The 12,967-nt window shown below is 42.4% G+C and overlaps 1 protein-coding gene across 1 annotated transcript in view; it reads right to left on the bottom strand.

Annotated features, from left to right (window-relative positions):
* SNX15 (sorting nexin 15) overlaps positions 1-12,967 on the bottom strand; it is a 46,383-nt gene that overhangs the window by 20,347 nt on the left and 13,069 nt on the right. Inside the window, exons 2-3 of the mRNA XM_082270562.1 lie at positions 5,921-5,956; positions 690-810 (exon numbers count right to left, since the gene is read on the bottom strand). Of these exons, the coding sequence (XP_082126688.1) occupies positions 690-810; positions 5,921-5,956 (157 nt within the window). The remainder of the gene's footprint in view (positions 1-689; positions 811-5,920; positions 5,957-12,967) is intronic.

The raw sequence follows: 12,967 nt of genomic DNA, 5'->3' as shown, positions 1-12,967 counted from the left end.
GGAGGAGTGGATGGCCAGATGCAAAGACCACTATGATAAATTCTATGCGAAGTGGGCAATCTGGATGCATTACTCGGCGACAGGGTCATGTGCGGATAGCTCTTCTCCCCCTGCACACAATAATTCATGATAGTGGAATGAGGATTATTTTAAGACACCTCTGCAGACACCTTACCAGATCTTTTTGACACTGGCCTTCAAACATAGTTTCCCTTTCATTTCTGCTCCCTCTGCCCCTGTCCTCTCTCCCCCCCCTTCTTCCCCCTTGGCTGGAGCTCCGCCTCCCTTCCCTCAGTGCCTTTTTCTCTATCTTCTCCTACACCTTTGCTACCTCTACTGCTTGGAGGGCTATGATGGCCAGATTCAGCACTGCACAGTATGGTTGCGCCATTTATTCTGTTTGGGGCTGATGCCCTTGGATGTGTTTTCATTGCTCTAACTTGGTATTACGTTTATTATTCTTGACTGTTTGCCTTCAAGCTATGTACTTCAATTCAACACTAGTTTTTTGTGAAAATGTTCTATTATTGTACCTTCTTCTACTGCTCCTACCTTTGTTTGTTGGAAAATTTGTTTTGAAATAAAGGTTATAAAAAAAAAAAACACTGTAGCTGCTGACTTCTTGTTTTTTGGGGAGGGGGGGGGGGGGCATCAAAGATCCTCTTAAAGGAATAGTGTTTAGCACTTACCAAAAACTTTAGCCCGGGGGAATGCTGGAAATTCCTGAGTGCGCTGGAAGAGATTCCGGTGAGTGTAGGAGAGCTCTCCATGAAGTTTCTTGAAGTCGCTGTAACGTTTCCAAACCACAATCTGGAAGATGAAATACATTTATTCTTTAACCAATTCTGGACTGGAAAAAATGGCCTGGTCATTAAGGGGGTAAACCACTAATGACCAGGCCATTTTTTTTGCGATACAGCACTGCGTTATTTTAACTGACAATTGCGCGATCGTGCAATGCTGTACCCCAAAAAAAAATGATGTCCTTTTTTCCCCACAAATAGAGCTTTCTTTTGGTGGTATTTGATCACCTATGCTGTTTTTATTTTTTTATGCGATAAAAAAAAAAAGAGTGACAATTTTGAAAAAAAAAAATATATTTTTTACTTTCTGCTATAAAACACCATGTAAACACAGCCGTCTGTCATTCTCCCTTAGATCATGACAGAGGCTATGCAATCCTGCTATGTAGGATCGTATGTCTGTGTTATGATCTAATGTGCAGGCCAATAAAAAAAAATAAAAATAATTTTTTTTCCATCAATTTAGGCCAAAATGTATTCTGCTACATATTTTTGGTAAAAAAAAAATCCCAATAAGCGTATATTGATTGGTTTGCACAAACGTTATAGCTCTCCAAACATTGCAATATTTTTATGGATTTTTTTTTCTCCTAGTAATGGCAGCAGTCAGCGATCTTTAGTGGGACTGCGACATTGCGCCGGACAAATCAGACATCTGACACATTTTGGGGACCAGTGACACTAATACGGTACAGTGATCAGTGCTTAAAAAAAAAAAAAAAAAAAGCACTGTCAGTGCACTAATGACACTGGCAGGGAAGGGGTTAACATCAGGGGTGGTCAAAGGGTTAAGTGTGTCCCTAGGGGGTGCTTTCTAACTGTGGGGGGGGGGGTTACACCGATTGGGGAAAGACAGAGATGCTTGTCCCCTTGCAGAACTGCGATCTGCCTGGTTTACATAGGCAGATTGCTGTTCTGCCTCTTCTGGGGATGATTGCGGGTGGCCGGCGAATCGGGGGACCTGGACTCAATTGGTTGACATCCCTGCTAGCCAATCACGGCACAATGGCACCATCTAGTGGCTATTAAACAAAACGAGGTAGGCCATTTTGCGTAATAGCGCCACTTTGCTGCAGTATTTGCGGCCGACGGTTAGCAAGTGGATAAATGAAGGTTTTCAATCACTGTGAACACATCTGAATACTGCAGTGAGCATTGAAGTAATGGATAAAGGTGTTGTAAAGCCTCATGTACAAATTTATTGCTAATAGTGGTTACCAGACTGTGTGGGGGGGGGGGGGGCACAATTGCAACCTTAAGAAAGAGAGTGTCACTACCCCCAAAACATGGGGCCGAGTTCTCAGGGGGAAACTCTTGATTGAATACGTGTGGTCACTCACAGATCTCTTTCCTGACAGCGTTGTCAGACAGCGGGGGAAGAACTGAACACTCTGCTTAACAACAGCAGAACAGATTCCAATATGACTAAGGGCTACATGTAAATAGGTTAAATAGAAATGTCCACATGTAGGAAGTATGTTTAAAAATTCCACTATCTACACGTGAATCTCAAAAAATTTGAATATCTTTAAAAAGTTAATTTATTTCAGTAATTTGATTCAAAAAGTTAACTCATATTATATAGATTTTTTTACACACAGAGTGATAGATTTCAAGCATTTCTTTCCTTTTAATTTTTAGGATTATGGCTTACCAGCTAGTGAAAACCCAAACTTCAGTATCTCAGAAAATTTAACGCAAAACACCTATAAAAGGCTTTCCTGAGCCTTTAAATGGTCTCTCAGTCTGGTTCAGTAGGTTACACAGTCATGGAGAAGACCGCTGACTTATCAGTTGTCCAGAAGACAGTCATTGACACCCTCCATGAGGGTAAGTCACAAAAGGTCATTGCTAAAGAAACTGGCTGTTCACAGAGTGCTGTATCCAAGCATGTTAATGGAAAGTTGAGTGGAAGGAAAAAGTGTTGTAGAAAAAGGTGCACAATCATTAGGGATAACCACAGCCTTGAGAGGATTGTGAAGAAAAGCCCATTCAAGAATTCAGGGGAAATTCACAAGGAGTGGACTACAGTTGGTGTCGTTGCTTCAAGAGCTACCACAAGCAGGACATGGGCTACAACTGTCAAATTCCTTGTGTCAAGCCACTCCTGAACCAGAGATTGTCCGAAGCGTCTTACCTGGGCTAAGGAGAAAAAGGACTGGACTGTTGCTCAATGGTCCAAAGGCCTCTTTTTGGATGAAAGTACATTTTGTATTTCATTTGAAAATCAAGGTCCCAGAGTCTGGAGAGGCATAGAATTCAAGTTGCATGGGGGTCCAGTGAGGTTTCCACAGTCGGAGAGCCATGTCATCTGCTGGTGTTGGTCCACTTTGTTTTACCAAGTCCAAAGTCAACGCAGCCCTCTACCAGGAAATTCTAGAGCACTTCATGCTTCCCTCTGCTGACCAGCTTTATGGAGATGCTGATTTTATTTTTCAGGAGGACGTGGCACCTGCCCACACTGCCAAAAATACCAATACCTGGTTTAATGATCATGGTATCACTGTTCTTGATTGGCCCGCAAACTCGCCTGACCTAAAACCCATAGATAATCTGTGCTGTATTGTCAATACCGCATTGATGTACTAATTTATGCTAAAGGAGCCCCAACCAAGTATTGAGTGCATACTGTACTGTACATGGACATACTTTTCAGTAAGCCAACATTTCTGTATTAAAAATCCTTTTTTGTTATTGGTTCTATGTAATATTCCAATTTTCTGGGATACTGAATTTTGGGTTTTCACTAAAAAGAAAAAAAACTCTTGAAATATATCACTCTGTGTGTAATGAATCTATATAAATAAATGAGTTTCACTTTTTGAATTGAATTACTGAAATGATTTAACTATTTGATGGTATTTACATTTTTTAGAAGCACTTGTATAAGTATATAGGCATTATTGTACATTGCTATATGTAAACCTATCTATCTCATTGGTTGTGGTGTGCTCTTTTTCGATACATGTGTTGTAGGTCAGTTGAATACATTGTCTTTGAGTTGAAGCAATCGTTTTAAGCAGATGATTTACTTGTCTAGCACAAATAAAGTGTTCAAACCTGTCATTACAAGATTTGGCAGTGACACACATGCAGTGCTGTTTATCCTTCCCTCTCTTAAGGCCCATTCACATGATCAGAAAGTCGGAAGTAAAATTCAGTCCGACGAACGATCTGCTGATTTTCGGATTGTTAGTACATTGCTTTCGACTACGAATTTTCGTATGACAAAAATTGAATGTGCAGGCTATAAAAGTTTTATGGTACGTGAACACAACGTCCGATTTTTAGCCCCGTACACACGTACCGATCGTCGGCCGAACGATCGGCCGTCTTTTGTCCGCGGGCTGTCTTGTCTGTTGAAAAGTGCAAAAGACTGCACACGAATTTTGTCGGCCAACAACAGCCGACTGCAGAAGTGATGTCATGTGATGGTTAACTTTCCTTGTCTTTTTTCTTTTCTGAGCATGCTCAGTCTTGCAAATCTGCTGTCTGTTGGCCGAAATCTGTACTGACTGGTGAACAATTGGCCGTTCTGTTGTCGGCATACAAAAATTTTAATGCTTGCAAGACAGATTCTGTTCGGCCGAAAGTGCGCTGTCGGCTGTCAGAAGCATCATACTAACAAGCCGAAAATCGGCCGATCGGTCGTCGGCCAAATCTTTTCGGCCGACAATCTGCACGTGTGTACGGGCCTTTTGTTTAACCACTTGCCGACCACCGCACAACTATATACGGCGGCGGTCAGCCCCTCCAGGGCAAAGTGACGTATGGGTACGTCACTCGCCCACAAACCTGTAGGGGGCGAGCGCGCGCGCCGCTGGCGCGCTCCTGCCCCCGGCGGCGCGCTCCCGCCCCCCTTGTTCATTAACATCCCCGCGCGTGTGAGTGGCGGCTCCGATGTCCGCCGGTCACTCGCAATCTCGCTCAGGAGAGGGAGAAAAGCAGACGGCTGATGTAAACACAGCCGTCTGTCATTCTCCCTTAGATCATGACAGAGGCTATGCAATCCTGCTATGTAGGATCGTATGTCTCTGTTATGATCTAACAAGCTACGCCCCTTGACAGTTAGAATCACACCCCTAGGGACACATTTAACCCCTTGATCACCAATAAAGTTAACCCCTTCCCTGCCAGTGTCATTTTTACAGCACTGATTACTGTAGTAATGTCACTGGTACCCCCGAAAGTGTCAAAAATGTCAGTCAAGTGTCCGTTCTGTCCGCCACAATGTCGGAGTCCCGCAAAAAAAAAAAAAAAAAAAAAAAAAAAAAATCGCGGATCGCCGCCATAACTAGTTTAAAAAAAAAACAATAAAAATGACATAAATCTTTCCCGTAGTTAGTAAACGCAATAACTTTTGCGCAAACCAATCAAAATACGCTTATTGCGATTTTTTTTTACCAAAAATATGTAGCAGAAAGCAAATTGGCCTGAAATGTTAAAAAATTTTGATTTTTACATTATTTTTTTTGAGAATTTCATATAAAAAAAATATTATTTTTTCAAAATTGTCACTCTTTTTTTGTTTATAGCGCAAAAAGTAAAAATCGCACAGGTGATCAAATAACACCAAAAGAAAGCTCTGTTTGTGGGAAGAAAAAGGACATCAATTTCATTTGGATACAGCGTTGCACAACCGCGCAATTGTCCGTTAAAATCACGCAGTGCCGAATCGCAAAATAGGGCCTGGTCTTTGAGCAGCCAAATCCTCCGGGGCTTAAGTGGTTAATTAGTACAGTTTTCGTCCGAAAAAATCATAAGAGCAAGACTAGGCATGCTCGTAAATGAAAGAATACATACAATACAAAACAATTCAACACATGACATCACTTCTGAAGTTGAATTCTGTCGTAGGAGAATTTTCGTATGAAGTAACCTCTTCACTTTCCATATGAGACTAGCACGCAAAAAAAAAAAAAAAAAAAAACGAACGAATATTCGTCCGATAATCTATACGTGTGTATGAGGCTTTAATAAATTTTCATATCTGACAATGACAAGTAGAAGAGGAGCATCAAGTTCATACAAAGAATTTCTAGAGACGGAGGGGTACTAACCCCTGAACCAGAACCAAAGAGCGAATAATACAAAGCCAAACGTTACTCTGCACATACCTCTTGAACATCCTGAGGGTTCTTCTTTGGTATAAACTGAAAATAAAACAGATGGATATTTAACAAATATTATAAAAAAAAATTGATTAAGAAACAAAAATAAAAATGTCCCCCTCCTGAAACATATCACCAGTCAGCCATAGGTTCTGGTATAAAAAAGGTCTGGGGACAAATTTTTTAAATTTTTGTTGATACATTTTTTAAAAATGTTCTATATACTTCTATTTTTGTTATTTAGTAAAAAAAATAAAAAACACACACAACACAACAACATTATTTTTTTAAATATACATTTAATACAAGGTGTACCAATGGCACGGGAAGCAAAGCAGAAGCTGTTTGATTTTAAACTGTCTTTCTGAAACTCCAGAAGGGAGTTCCTTAAAGAGGAGCTTCAGTCAATTTGCGCTTTTTAAAAGTCAGCAGCTACAGTTGTAGTTGTGGACTTTTATTAAACACACACTCACTTGTCCCAAGATCCAGCGATGTGCACATATGAGCCGTCCCTTATATCGGTCTTCTCTCACTGGCGCCCAACATCTCCCAACTGTGGGCACCTGGCTGCGACAGCCTGCGGCTTTACAGCCAGGTGCCCACTGAGCATGTGCGAACCACGAGGCTGTAACGCTCCTGCGTTTTTATAGTAAGCTGGATTTGCAGCTGCAGAATCTCCACTCAGTAGTCATGTAGAGATGTGTTGAAATACCAGATCCAACTCTCCAGACTCATCACTGTGGGCCTGTCTGCTTCAGCATACAGATATACACACACTCAATAAGATGTTCCTGGAGTGATGGGATGTATATGACAGTATGGAGGTGATGTGCTGAAGGGACAGGTGTGAGCAGTGACAGCAATGATAAGCACTTGATAGTAATGTTCAGGAGAGTAGTAGATGGTAATAGGTAGAAATGCAGATAGGTTAGTAATCATGTATGGTAACAGGTGGTGAGGACAGCAGATGACATATACAGGATAGACTAACCCAGTGCAAGGATAGATGGTAGTAGGCTCAAGAGCTAGCAATCTATGTAACAGTGCAGATGATAGAATTAGTATGCATAGATAGTAACAGTCCTTAATGTGCAGAAGTAGATAGTGTAAGTTAGTTATGGAGGAATCCCCTGTGGGGTACTTATCACTAGTAAGGTTAGTAAGTAGAGGGGTCCGGTAGTGAGGGAGTGATCCGGTAGCGAGATACGGGATCAGTAGCGAGGTTCTGGTCTGTTCCAGGTAAAGGAGAATAGCTGGAGGCTCCGGCAGCATAAGACAAGGCTTGTGAGCATGCGGTAACATTGAACGAACAATGTGAGAGAGAAAGCCGGCGATTGAAATAGCCGCTCAGAGCGGCGCTCAGCGATGATGTCATCCGGCTTAAAGGTATATGCGTTCCACCTAACTAAAAAGGTGGGACGCAATATGAAGAGGAAAATGGGCAATAAGGGTACCAAAAGGTACCAGAATCTTACAGTACCCCCCCCCCCCTTAAGGCCGGCTCCGGAAGGCCTATAGCACTGGTTTCTCCAGGTATTTAGAGTGAAACCTTCGTATAAGCCTAGGTGCGTGAACATCAGAAGTATCCAGCCAGGTGTCGTCTTGGGGTCCATAGTTCTTCCATCTTATGAGATATTGGAGTCTTCCTCTGTGGATACGAGAATCCAAAATCTCCTTAATCTCATATTCTTCTCCGCCTTCAACTTGTACTGGAGGTGGAGGCAAGATGGTAGGCCTTATTTCTTGGTTAGGAACATGTGGTTTCAGTAGCGACACATGAAAGATGGGATGTATTCTGAGATCTGCCGGTAAGGTGAGTTGCACTGCAGCTTTTCCAATGAGTTTCTTAATTGGGAAGGGTCCCAGAAATAAAGGTCCAAGCTTTTTGCTAGGGATCTTTAACCTTAAATTTTTTGTCGATAGCCAAACGAGGTCCCCAATAGCATATTGCGGAGAAGGTCGTAGTACCTTTTTTGTTGACTATGAGCGTGTGAGATGGTGGTATTAAGTAAACCCAGAGAGTCTTTTATTTGGGTAAGATAATCCGAGGCTACTGGGTTACTTGATGGTAGGATGCATGGTGGAAGAAGTGTGGGATGAAACCCATAGTTCAAGTAGAACGGACTTTGCTTAGTAGTACTGTGGGTTGCGTTGTTATAAGCAAATTCCGCCAGAGGGAGGAGGTCCACCCAATCATCCTGTAGGTATGATGTGTAGCAACGCAGATATTGTTCTATACACTGGTTGACTCTTTCAGTCTGTCCGTTGGTCTGAGGGTGGTAAGGAGAAGTGAGCTTTCGCTCAATCCGTAGTATTTGACATAGAGCTTGCCAAAACTTGGAGATAAACTGTGAACCACGGTTGGATAAAAGAGTCTTTGGAATTCCATGTAATTGAACACATGTTTCATTAGTAGTTCCGCTGTTTGTTTAGATGAAGGTAGTCTGCGAATAGCAATGAAATGTGCCATCTTTGTCAGATGGTCCACTGACACTAGAATGGTATTAAATCCTTTGGAAGGTGGTAGTTCTACTATAAAGTCTAAGGACACAACTTCCCATGGAACCTGGGGTATTGGTAGACTGCAGAGTAGACCAGATGGTTTTGTAGTGTCAATTTTGGACCTTGCACAGATGTCACATGAAGAAACAAATTTTTGTACAGACGTCTTCATATCAGGCCACCAAAACTGCCTGGTAAGCAAATTAAGGGTTTTCGTCATACCCATATGTCCTGCCATAGGCACATCATGTGATAATTCCAAGATCTTGGTGCGCATAGTAGGGGGTATGTAGAGTTTGTCGTTATAATAGAGGAAGCCTTCTGCATCAGGACTTAGTTGTGGTGGAGGTGAATCCAATCCTATACTGTGCAAAATCTCTTCCTTCAGGGAACGAACAACACCAATAATACGTTCATAGGGTATTATAGGAATAGAAGGGATTTCAGCGCAGTTATCTTCGGTTAATCGTGATAGCGCATCCGCTTTTTTATTTTTGTCTGCAGGCGTGTAGGTCACTAGGAAGTTGAATCTTAGGAAGAATAATGACCATCGTACCTGCCGGTGGGAAAGAGTTTTGTTAGTCTGGAGGTATTGAAGGTTTTTATGATCTGTATATATGAGTATTGGTAATCGGGTACCTTCAAGTAGATGTCGCCAATTCTCCAGTGCCAGTTTTATGGCAAGCAACTCCTTTTCACCCACTGGGTAATTCACCTCTGGGCTGCTTAGTGATTTAGAGAAGAAAGCAACTGGGTGGAGTGGTGAAGTATTTGTTGGTCGTTGGGAGAGAACTGCTCCTACTGCCATGTTTGACGCATCTACCTCCAGAATATATTGGAGGGATGGGTCTGGATGGCGTAGTATGGGAGCAGAAGTAAAGCTTGATTTTAACAAGCGGAAAGCTCCATTTGCTTCTTCTGACCATTTGAATGGTTTCTTTATACTTGTAAGTTGTGTGAGAGGTCTCACAATAGCAGAGAAGTTCTTGATGAACTTCCTATAGAAGTTTGAAAATCCAAGGAATCGCTGTAATGCCTTACGAGTTGTTGGTATAGCCCAATCCAGAATACAGGATATCTTGCTCATATCCATCTTGATTCCGGTTTTGGATATGATGTATCCTAGGAATAATATTTCTTCTTTATGAAATAGGCAATTTTTTAATTTCACGTATAGATTGTGTGCGAGTAGTCTGGATAACACAAGTCTTACATGTTTTATATGTTCAGACAAAGATCGAGAATAGATAAGTATATCGTCCAGATATACCACAACACAGACATCAAGTAAGTCTCTAAAAATGTCGTTTATGAACCATTGAAAAGCTGCGGGAGCATTACACAACCCGAATGGCATCACAAGATATTCGAATAATCCGTATCTGGTTCTGAATGCTGTCTTCCACTCATCTCCGTCACGGATTCGGATTAGGTTGTATGCCCCTTTTAGGTCCAATTTAGAGAAGTAGGTAGCCCCACGCACTTGTTCAATGAGTTCAGGGATGAGCGGTAAAGGATAGCGATCCTTTATCGTAATGGTATTTAATTGCCTATAATCGATAATAGGCCTAAGACTTGAATCCTTATTGCGGACAAAGAAAAGTCCGGCAGCTGTGGAAGAAGTAGAGGGTCTGTTGAACCCTTTTGTCAAATTCTCATCCAAGTATTCCTTGAGATGAGAGAGTTCATCCTGTGAAAGAGGATAAACATGACCGAAAGGCAATTTGCTGTTAGGGAATAGATCGATAGTGCAATCATAATCCCTATGGGGAGGCAACACTTGAGCATTTTTCTCAAGGAAGACTTCGGACAGATCCTGATAGCATAGTGGTGCAATCTCATCTGACACCACAGACAGGATCTTTCCATAAGATGGGAGGTTACACGTAATCTCGCAATAGTGAGAAGGAAAAGTTAGAGTCCGTGTTTTCCAATCTATGGTTGGTTGATGTGTGTGTAACCAGGGAAGTCCCAAAATAATGGGAAAATGGGGTGAAGATAGTACATCAAAAGTGGTGGTCTCCATATGAGACTCGTTAGCAGTGACAAGGAGTGCTTGTGTCTGATTGGTGATTGGACCAGAAGATAACGGAATACCGTTAATGAAACTAACAGAGACAGGTTTAGGTTTTGAAATAATAGGTATTTTATTTAAAGTAACAAAACGTGTATCGATATAGTTCCCACAAGATCCTGTGTCAATCATAGCCTTGGTGGTAATCCTAGTCTGGTCCCACTGTAATGTTAAATGAACAAAGAGATAGGGATTAGAAAAGGAAGTCGTTAATCCCCCTAGCAAGACATGTGAACACTCACCCTCTTTTTTGCAGACAAGGGGACAGACGCTTATCAAATGATCCGGGGATGCGCAGTACATGCAGAGGTTTCTGGATCTTCTCCTGGCTCGTTCAGTAGTTGATAAAGGTGGGCGTATGGTTCCTACCTCCATAGGAGTAGGGTCAACGGCCGAAATCCGAGAAGGACTAGACAATGGCATTCCCATTTTCTCAGCCTTTCTTTCTTGCAGTCGCCTGTCAATGTTGATACTGAGTTGTATTAAGGCATCCAAAGTGCCAGGTAAATCCGCTCGGGCAAGCTCGTCTTGAACAGCTTCTGACAAGCCGAGTCTGAACTGAGTTCGCAGAGATGTATCATTCCACCCTGAATCAAGGGTCCATCTTTTGAACTCTGCTACAAAGTCTTCAACAGGTCTCCTTCCTTGTTTTAAAGCCCTCAATTGGATATCAGCAGTACTCTGCCTATTGGGGTCTTCATACAAGCTAGCGAGTTCCGCTAGGAATAAAGGATAGGAGTTGAGAAGATGATCATCTTTCTCAAAGAGAGAGTCTGCCCAGGCCCGTGGATCACCCGTTAAGTATGAAATAACGGTACAAACTTTAATTTGATCAGTAGGGTAAGTACGAGGTTTTAGCAAAAAAAACAATTGACATGCGTTTTTGAATTCACAAAATTTTTTCCCATCACCTGTAAACACTAGAGGAGGGTTTATTTTAGGTTCAGGGGGCTGAGCAGCAGTAAGCTGTGAAAGACAGGTTACCTGCTGTCTCAGAGTCTGATTTTCATCTTTTACTTCAGTAAGAGCAAGTATTAATGCATGTACTTGTTGTGTTAATTGTGTCACTTGAGTGGGTAATTCTGCTGAATCCATTTTTTAGGTTCGTTCAATCTGTAACGCTCCTGCGTTTTTATAGTAAGCTGGATTTGCAGCTGCAGAATCTCCACTCAGTAGTCATGTAGAGATGTGTTGAAATACCAGATCCAACTCTCCAGACTCATCACTGTGGGCCTGTCTGCTTCAGCATACAGATATACACACACTCAATAAGATGTTCCTGGAGTGATGGGATGTATATGACAGTATGGAGGTGATGTGCTGAAGGGACAGGTGTGAGCAGTGACAGCAATGATAAGCACTTGATAGTAATGTTCAGGAGAGTAGTAGATGGTAATAGGTAGAAATGCAGATAGGTTAGTAATCATGTATGGTAACAGGTGGTGAGGACAGCAGATGACATATACAGGATAGACTAACCCAGTGCAAGGATAGATGGTAGTAGGCTCAAGAGCTAGCAATCTATGTAACAGTGCAGATGATAGAATTAGTATGCATAGATAGTAACAGTCCTTTATTTGCAGAAGTAGATAGTGTAAGTTGGTTATGGAGGAATCCCCTGTGGGGTACTTATCACTAGTAAGGTTAGTAAGTAGAGGGGTCCGGTAGTGAGGGAGTGAGGTAGCGAGATACGGGATCAGTAGCGAGGTTCCGGTCGGTTCCAGGTAAAGGAGAATAGCTGGAGGCTCCGGCAGCATAAGACAAGGCTTGTGAGCATGCGGTAACATTGAACGAACAATGTGAGAGAGAAAGCCGGCGATTGAAATAGCCGCTCAGAACGGCGCTCAGCGATGATGTCTCTCGGCTTAAAGGTATATGCGTTCCACCTAACTAAAAAGGTGGGACGCAATATGAAGAGGAAAATGGGCAATAAGGTACCAAAGGTACCAGAATCTTACAGCGGCGCACTGTGAATGGTCCCCGCAGGGGACATGTCCCAGATAACTACAAATGACTGGTGTCATAACTGATCACAGTTACAGATCAGAGGCTAAGATGGCAGTTTAGTTCCACTTTTCTTGGTTAAAGGCCTTTAGACCTCATTTACACCTTGGGGCACGAAAAAAAATGTTTCTCTTTGTGCCCTGTTCACACCACACCATGCAGATTATTTCTGCGCAGGAATCTGCATGTGGACACACATGAAAACTGATATCAACGTGCATGAAAACTGAGATAAACAGATCTCTTCAAGTGAAATCTACTCGGTTTTCCTATCAGTTTTCATGCACTTATAGTGTGAACGAGCCCTTAGGACCCTTTCACACGGGCGCACCGCCCAACGGAGTCCGTTCTGCTCCTCGGGGGGATCGATCCACCAATCCCTGCTGAGCAGGTGGATGACAGCTCCATCTCCGCTGTCCTCTATGGGGAGATCAGATGAGAACGGACTGCCTGTCCATTCTCATGCGATCCGA

Source organism: Pelophylax lessonae (genome assembly GCF_965119305.1).
Source record: "Pelophylax lessonae genome assembly, chromosome: 10".
Taxonomy (NCBI): Eukaryota; Metazoa; Chordata; class Amphibia; order Anura; family Ranidae; genus Pelophylax; species Pelophylax lessonae.
This window is presented reverse-complemented; position numbering and strand designations above follow the sequence as displayed.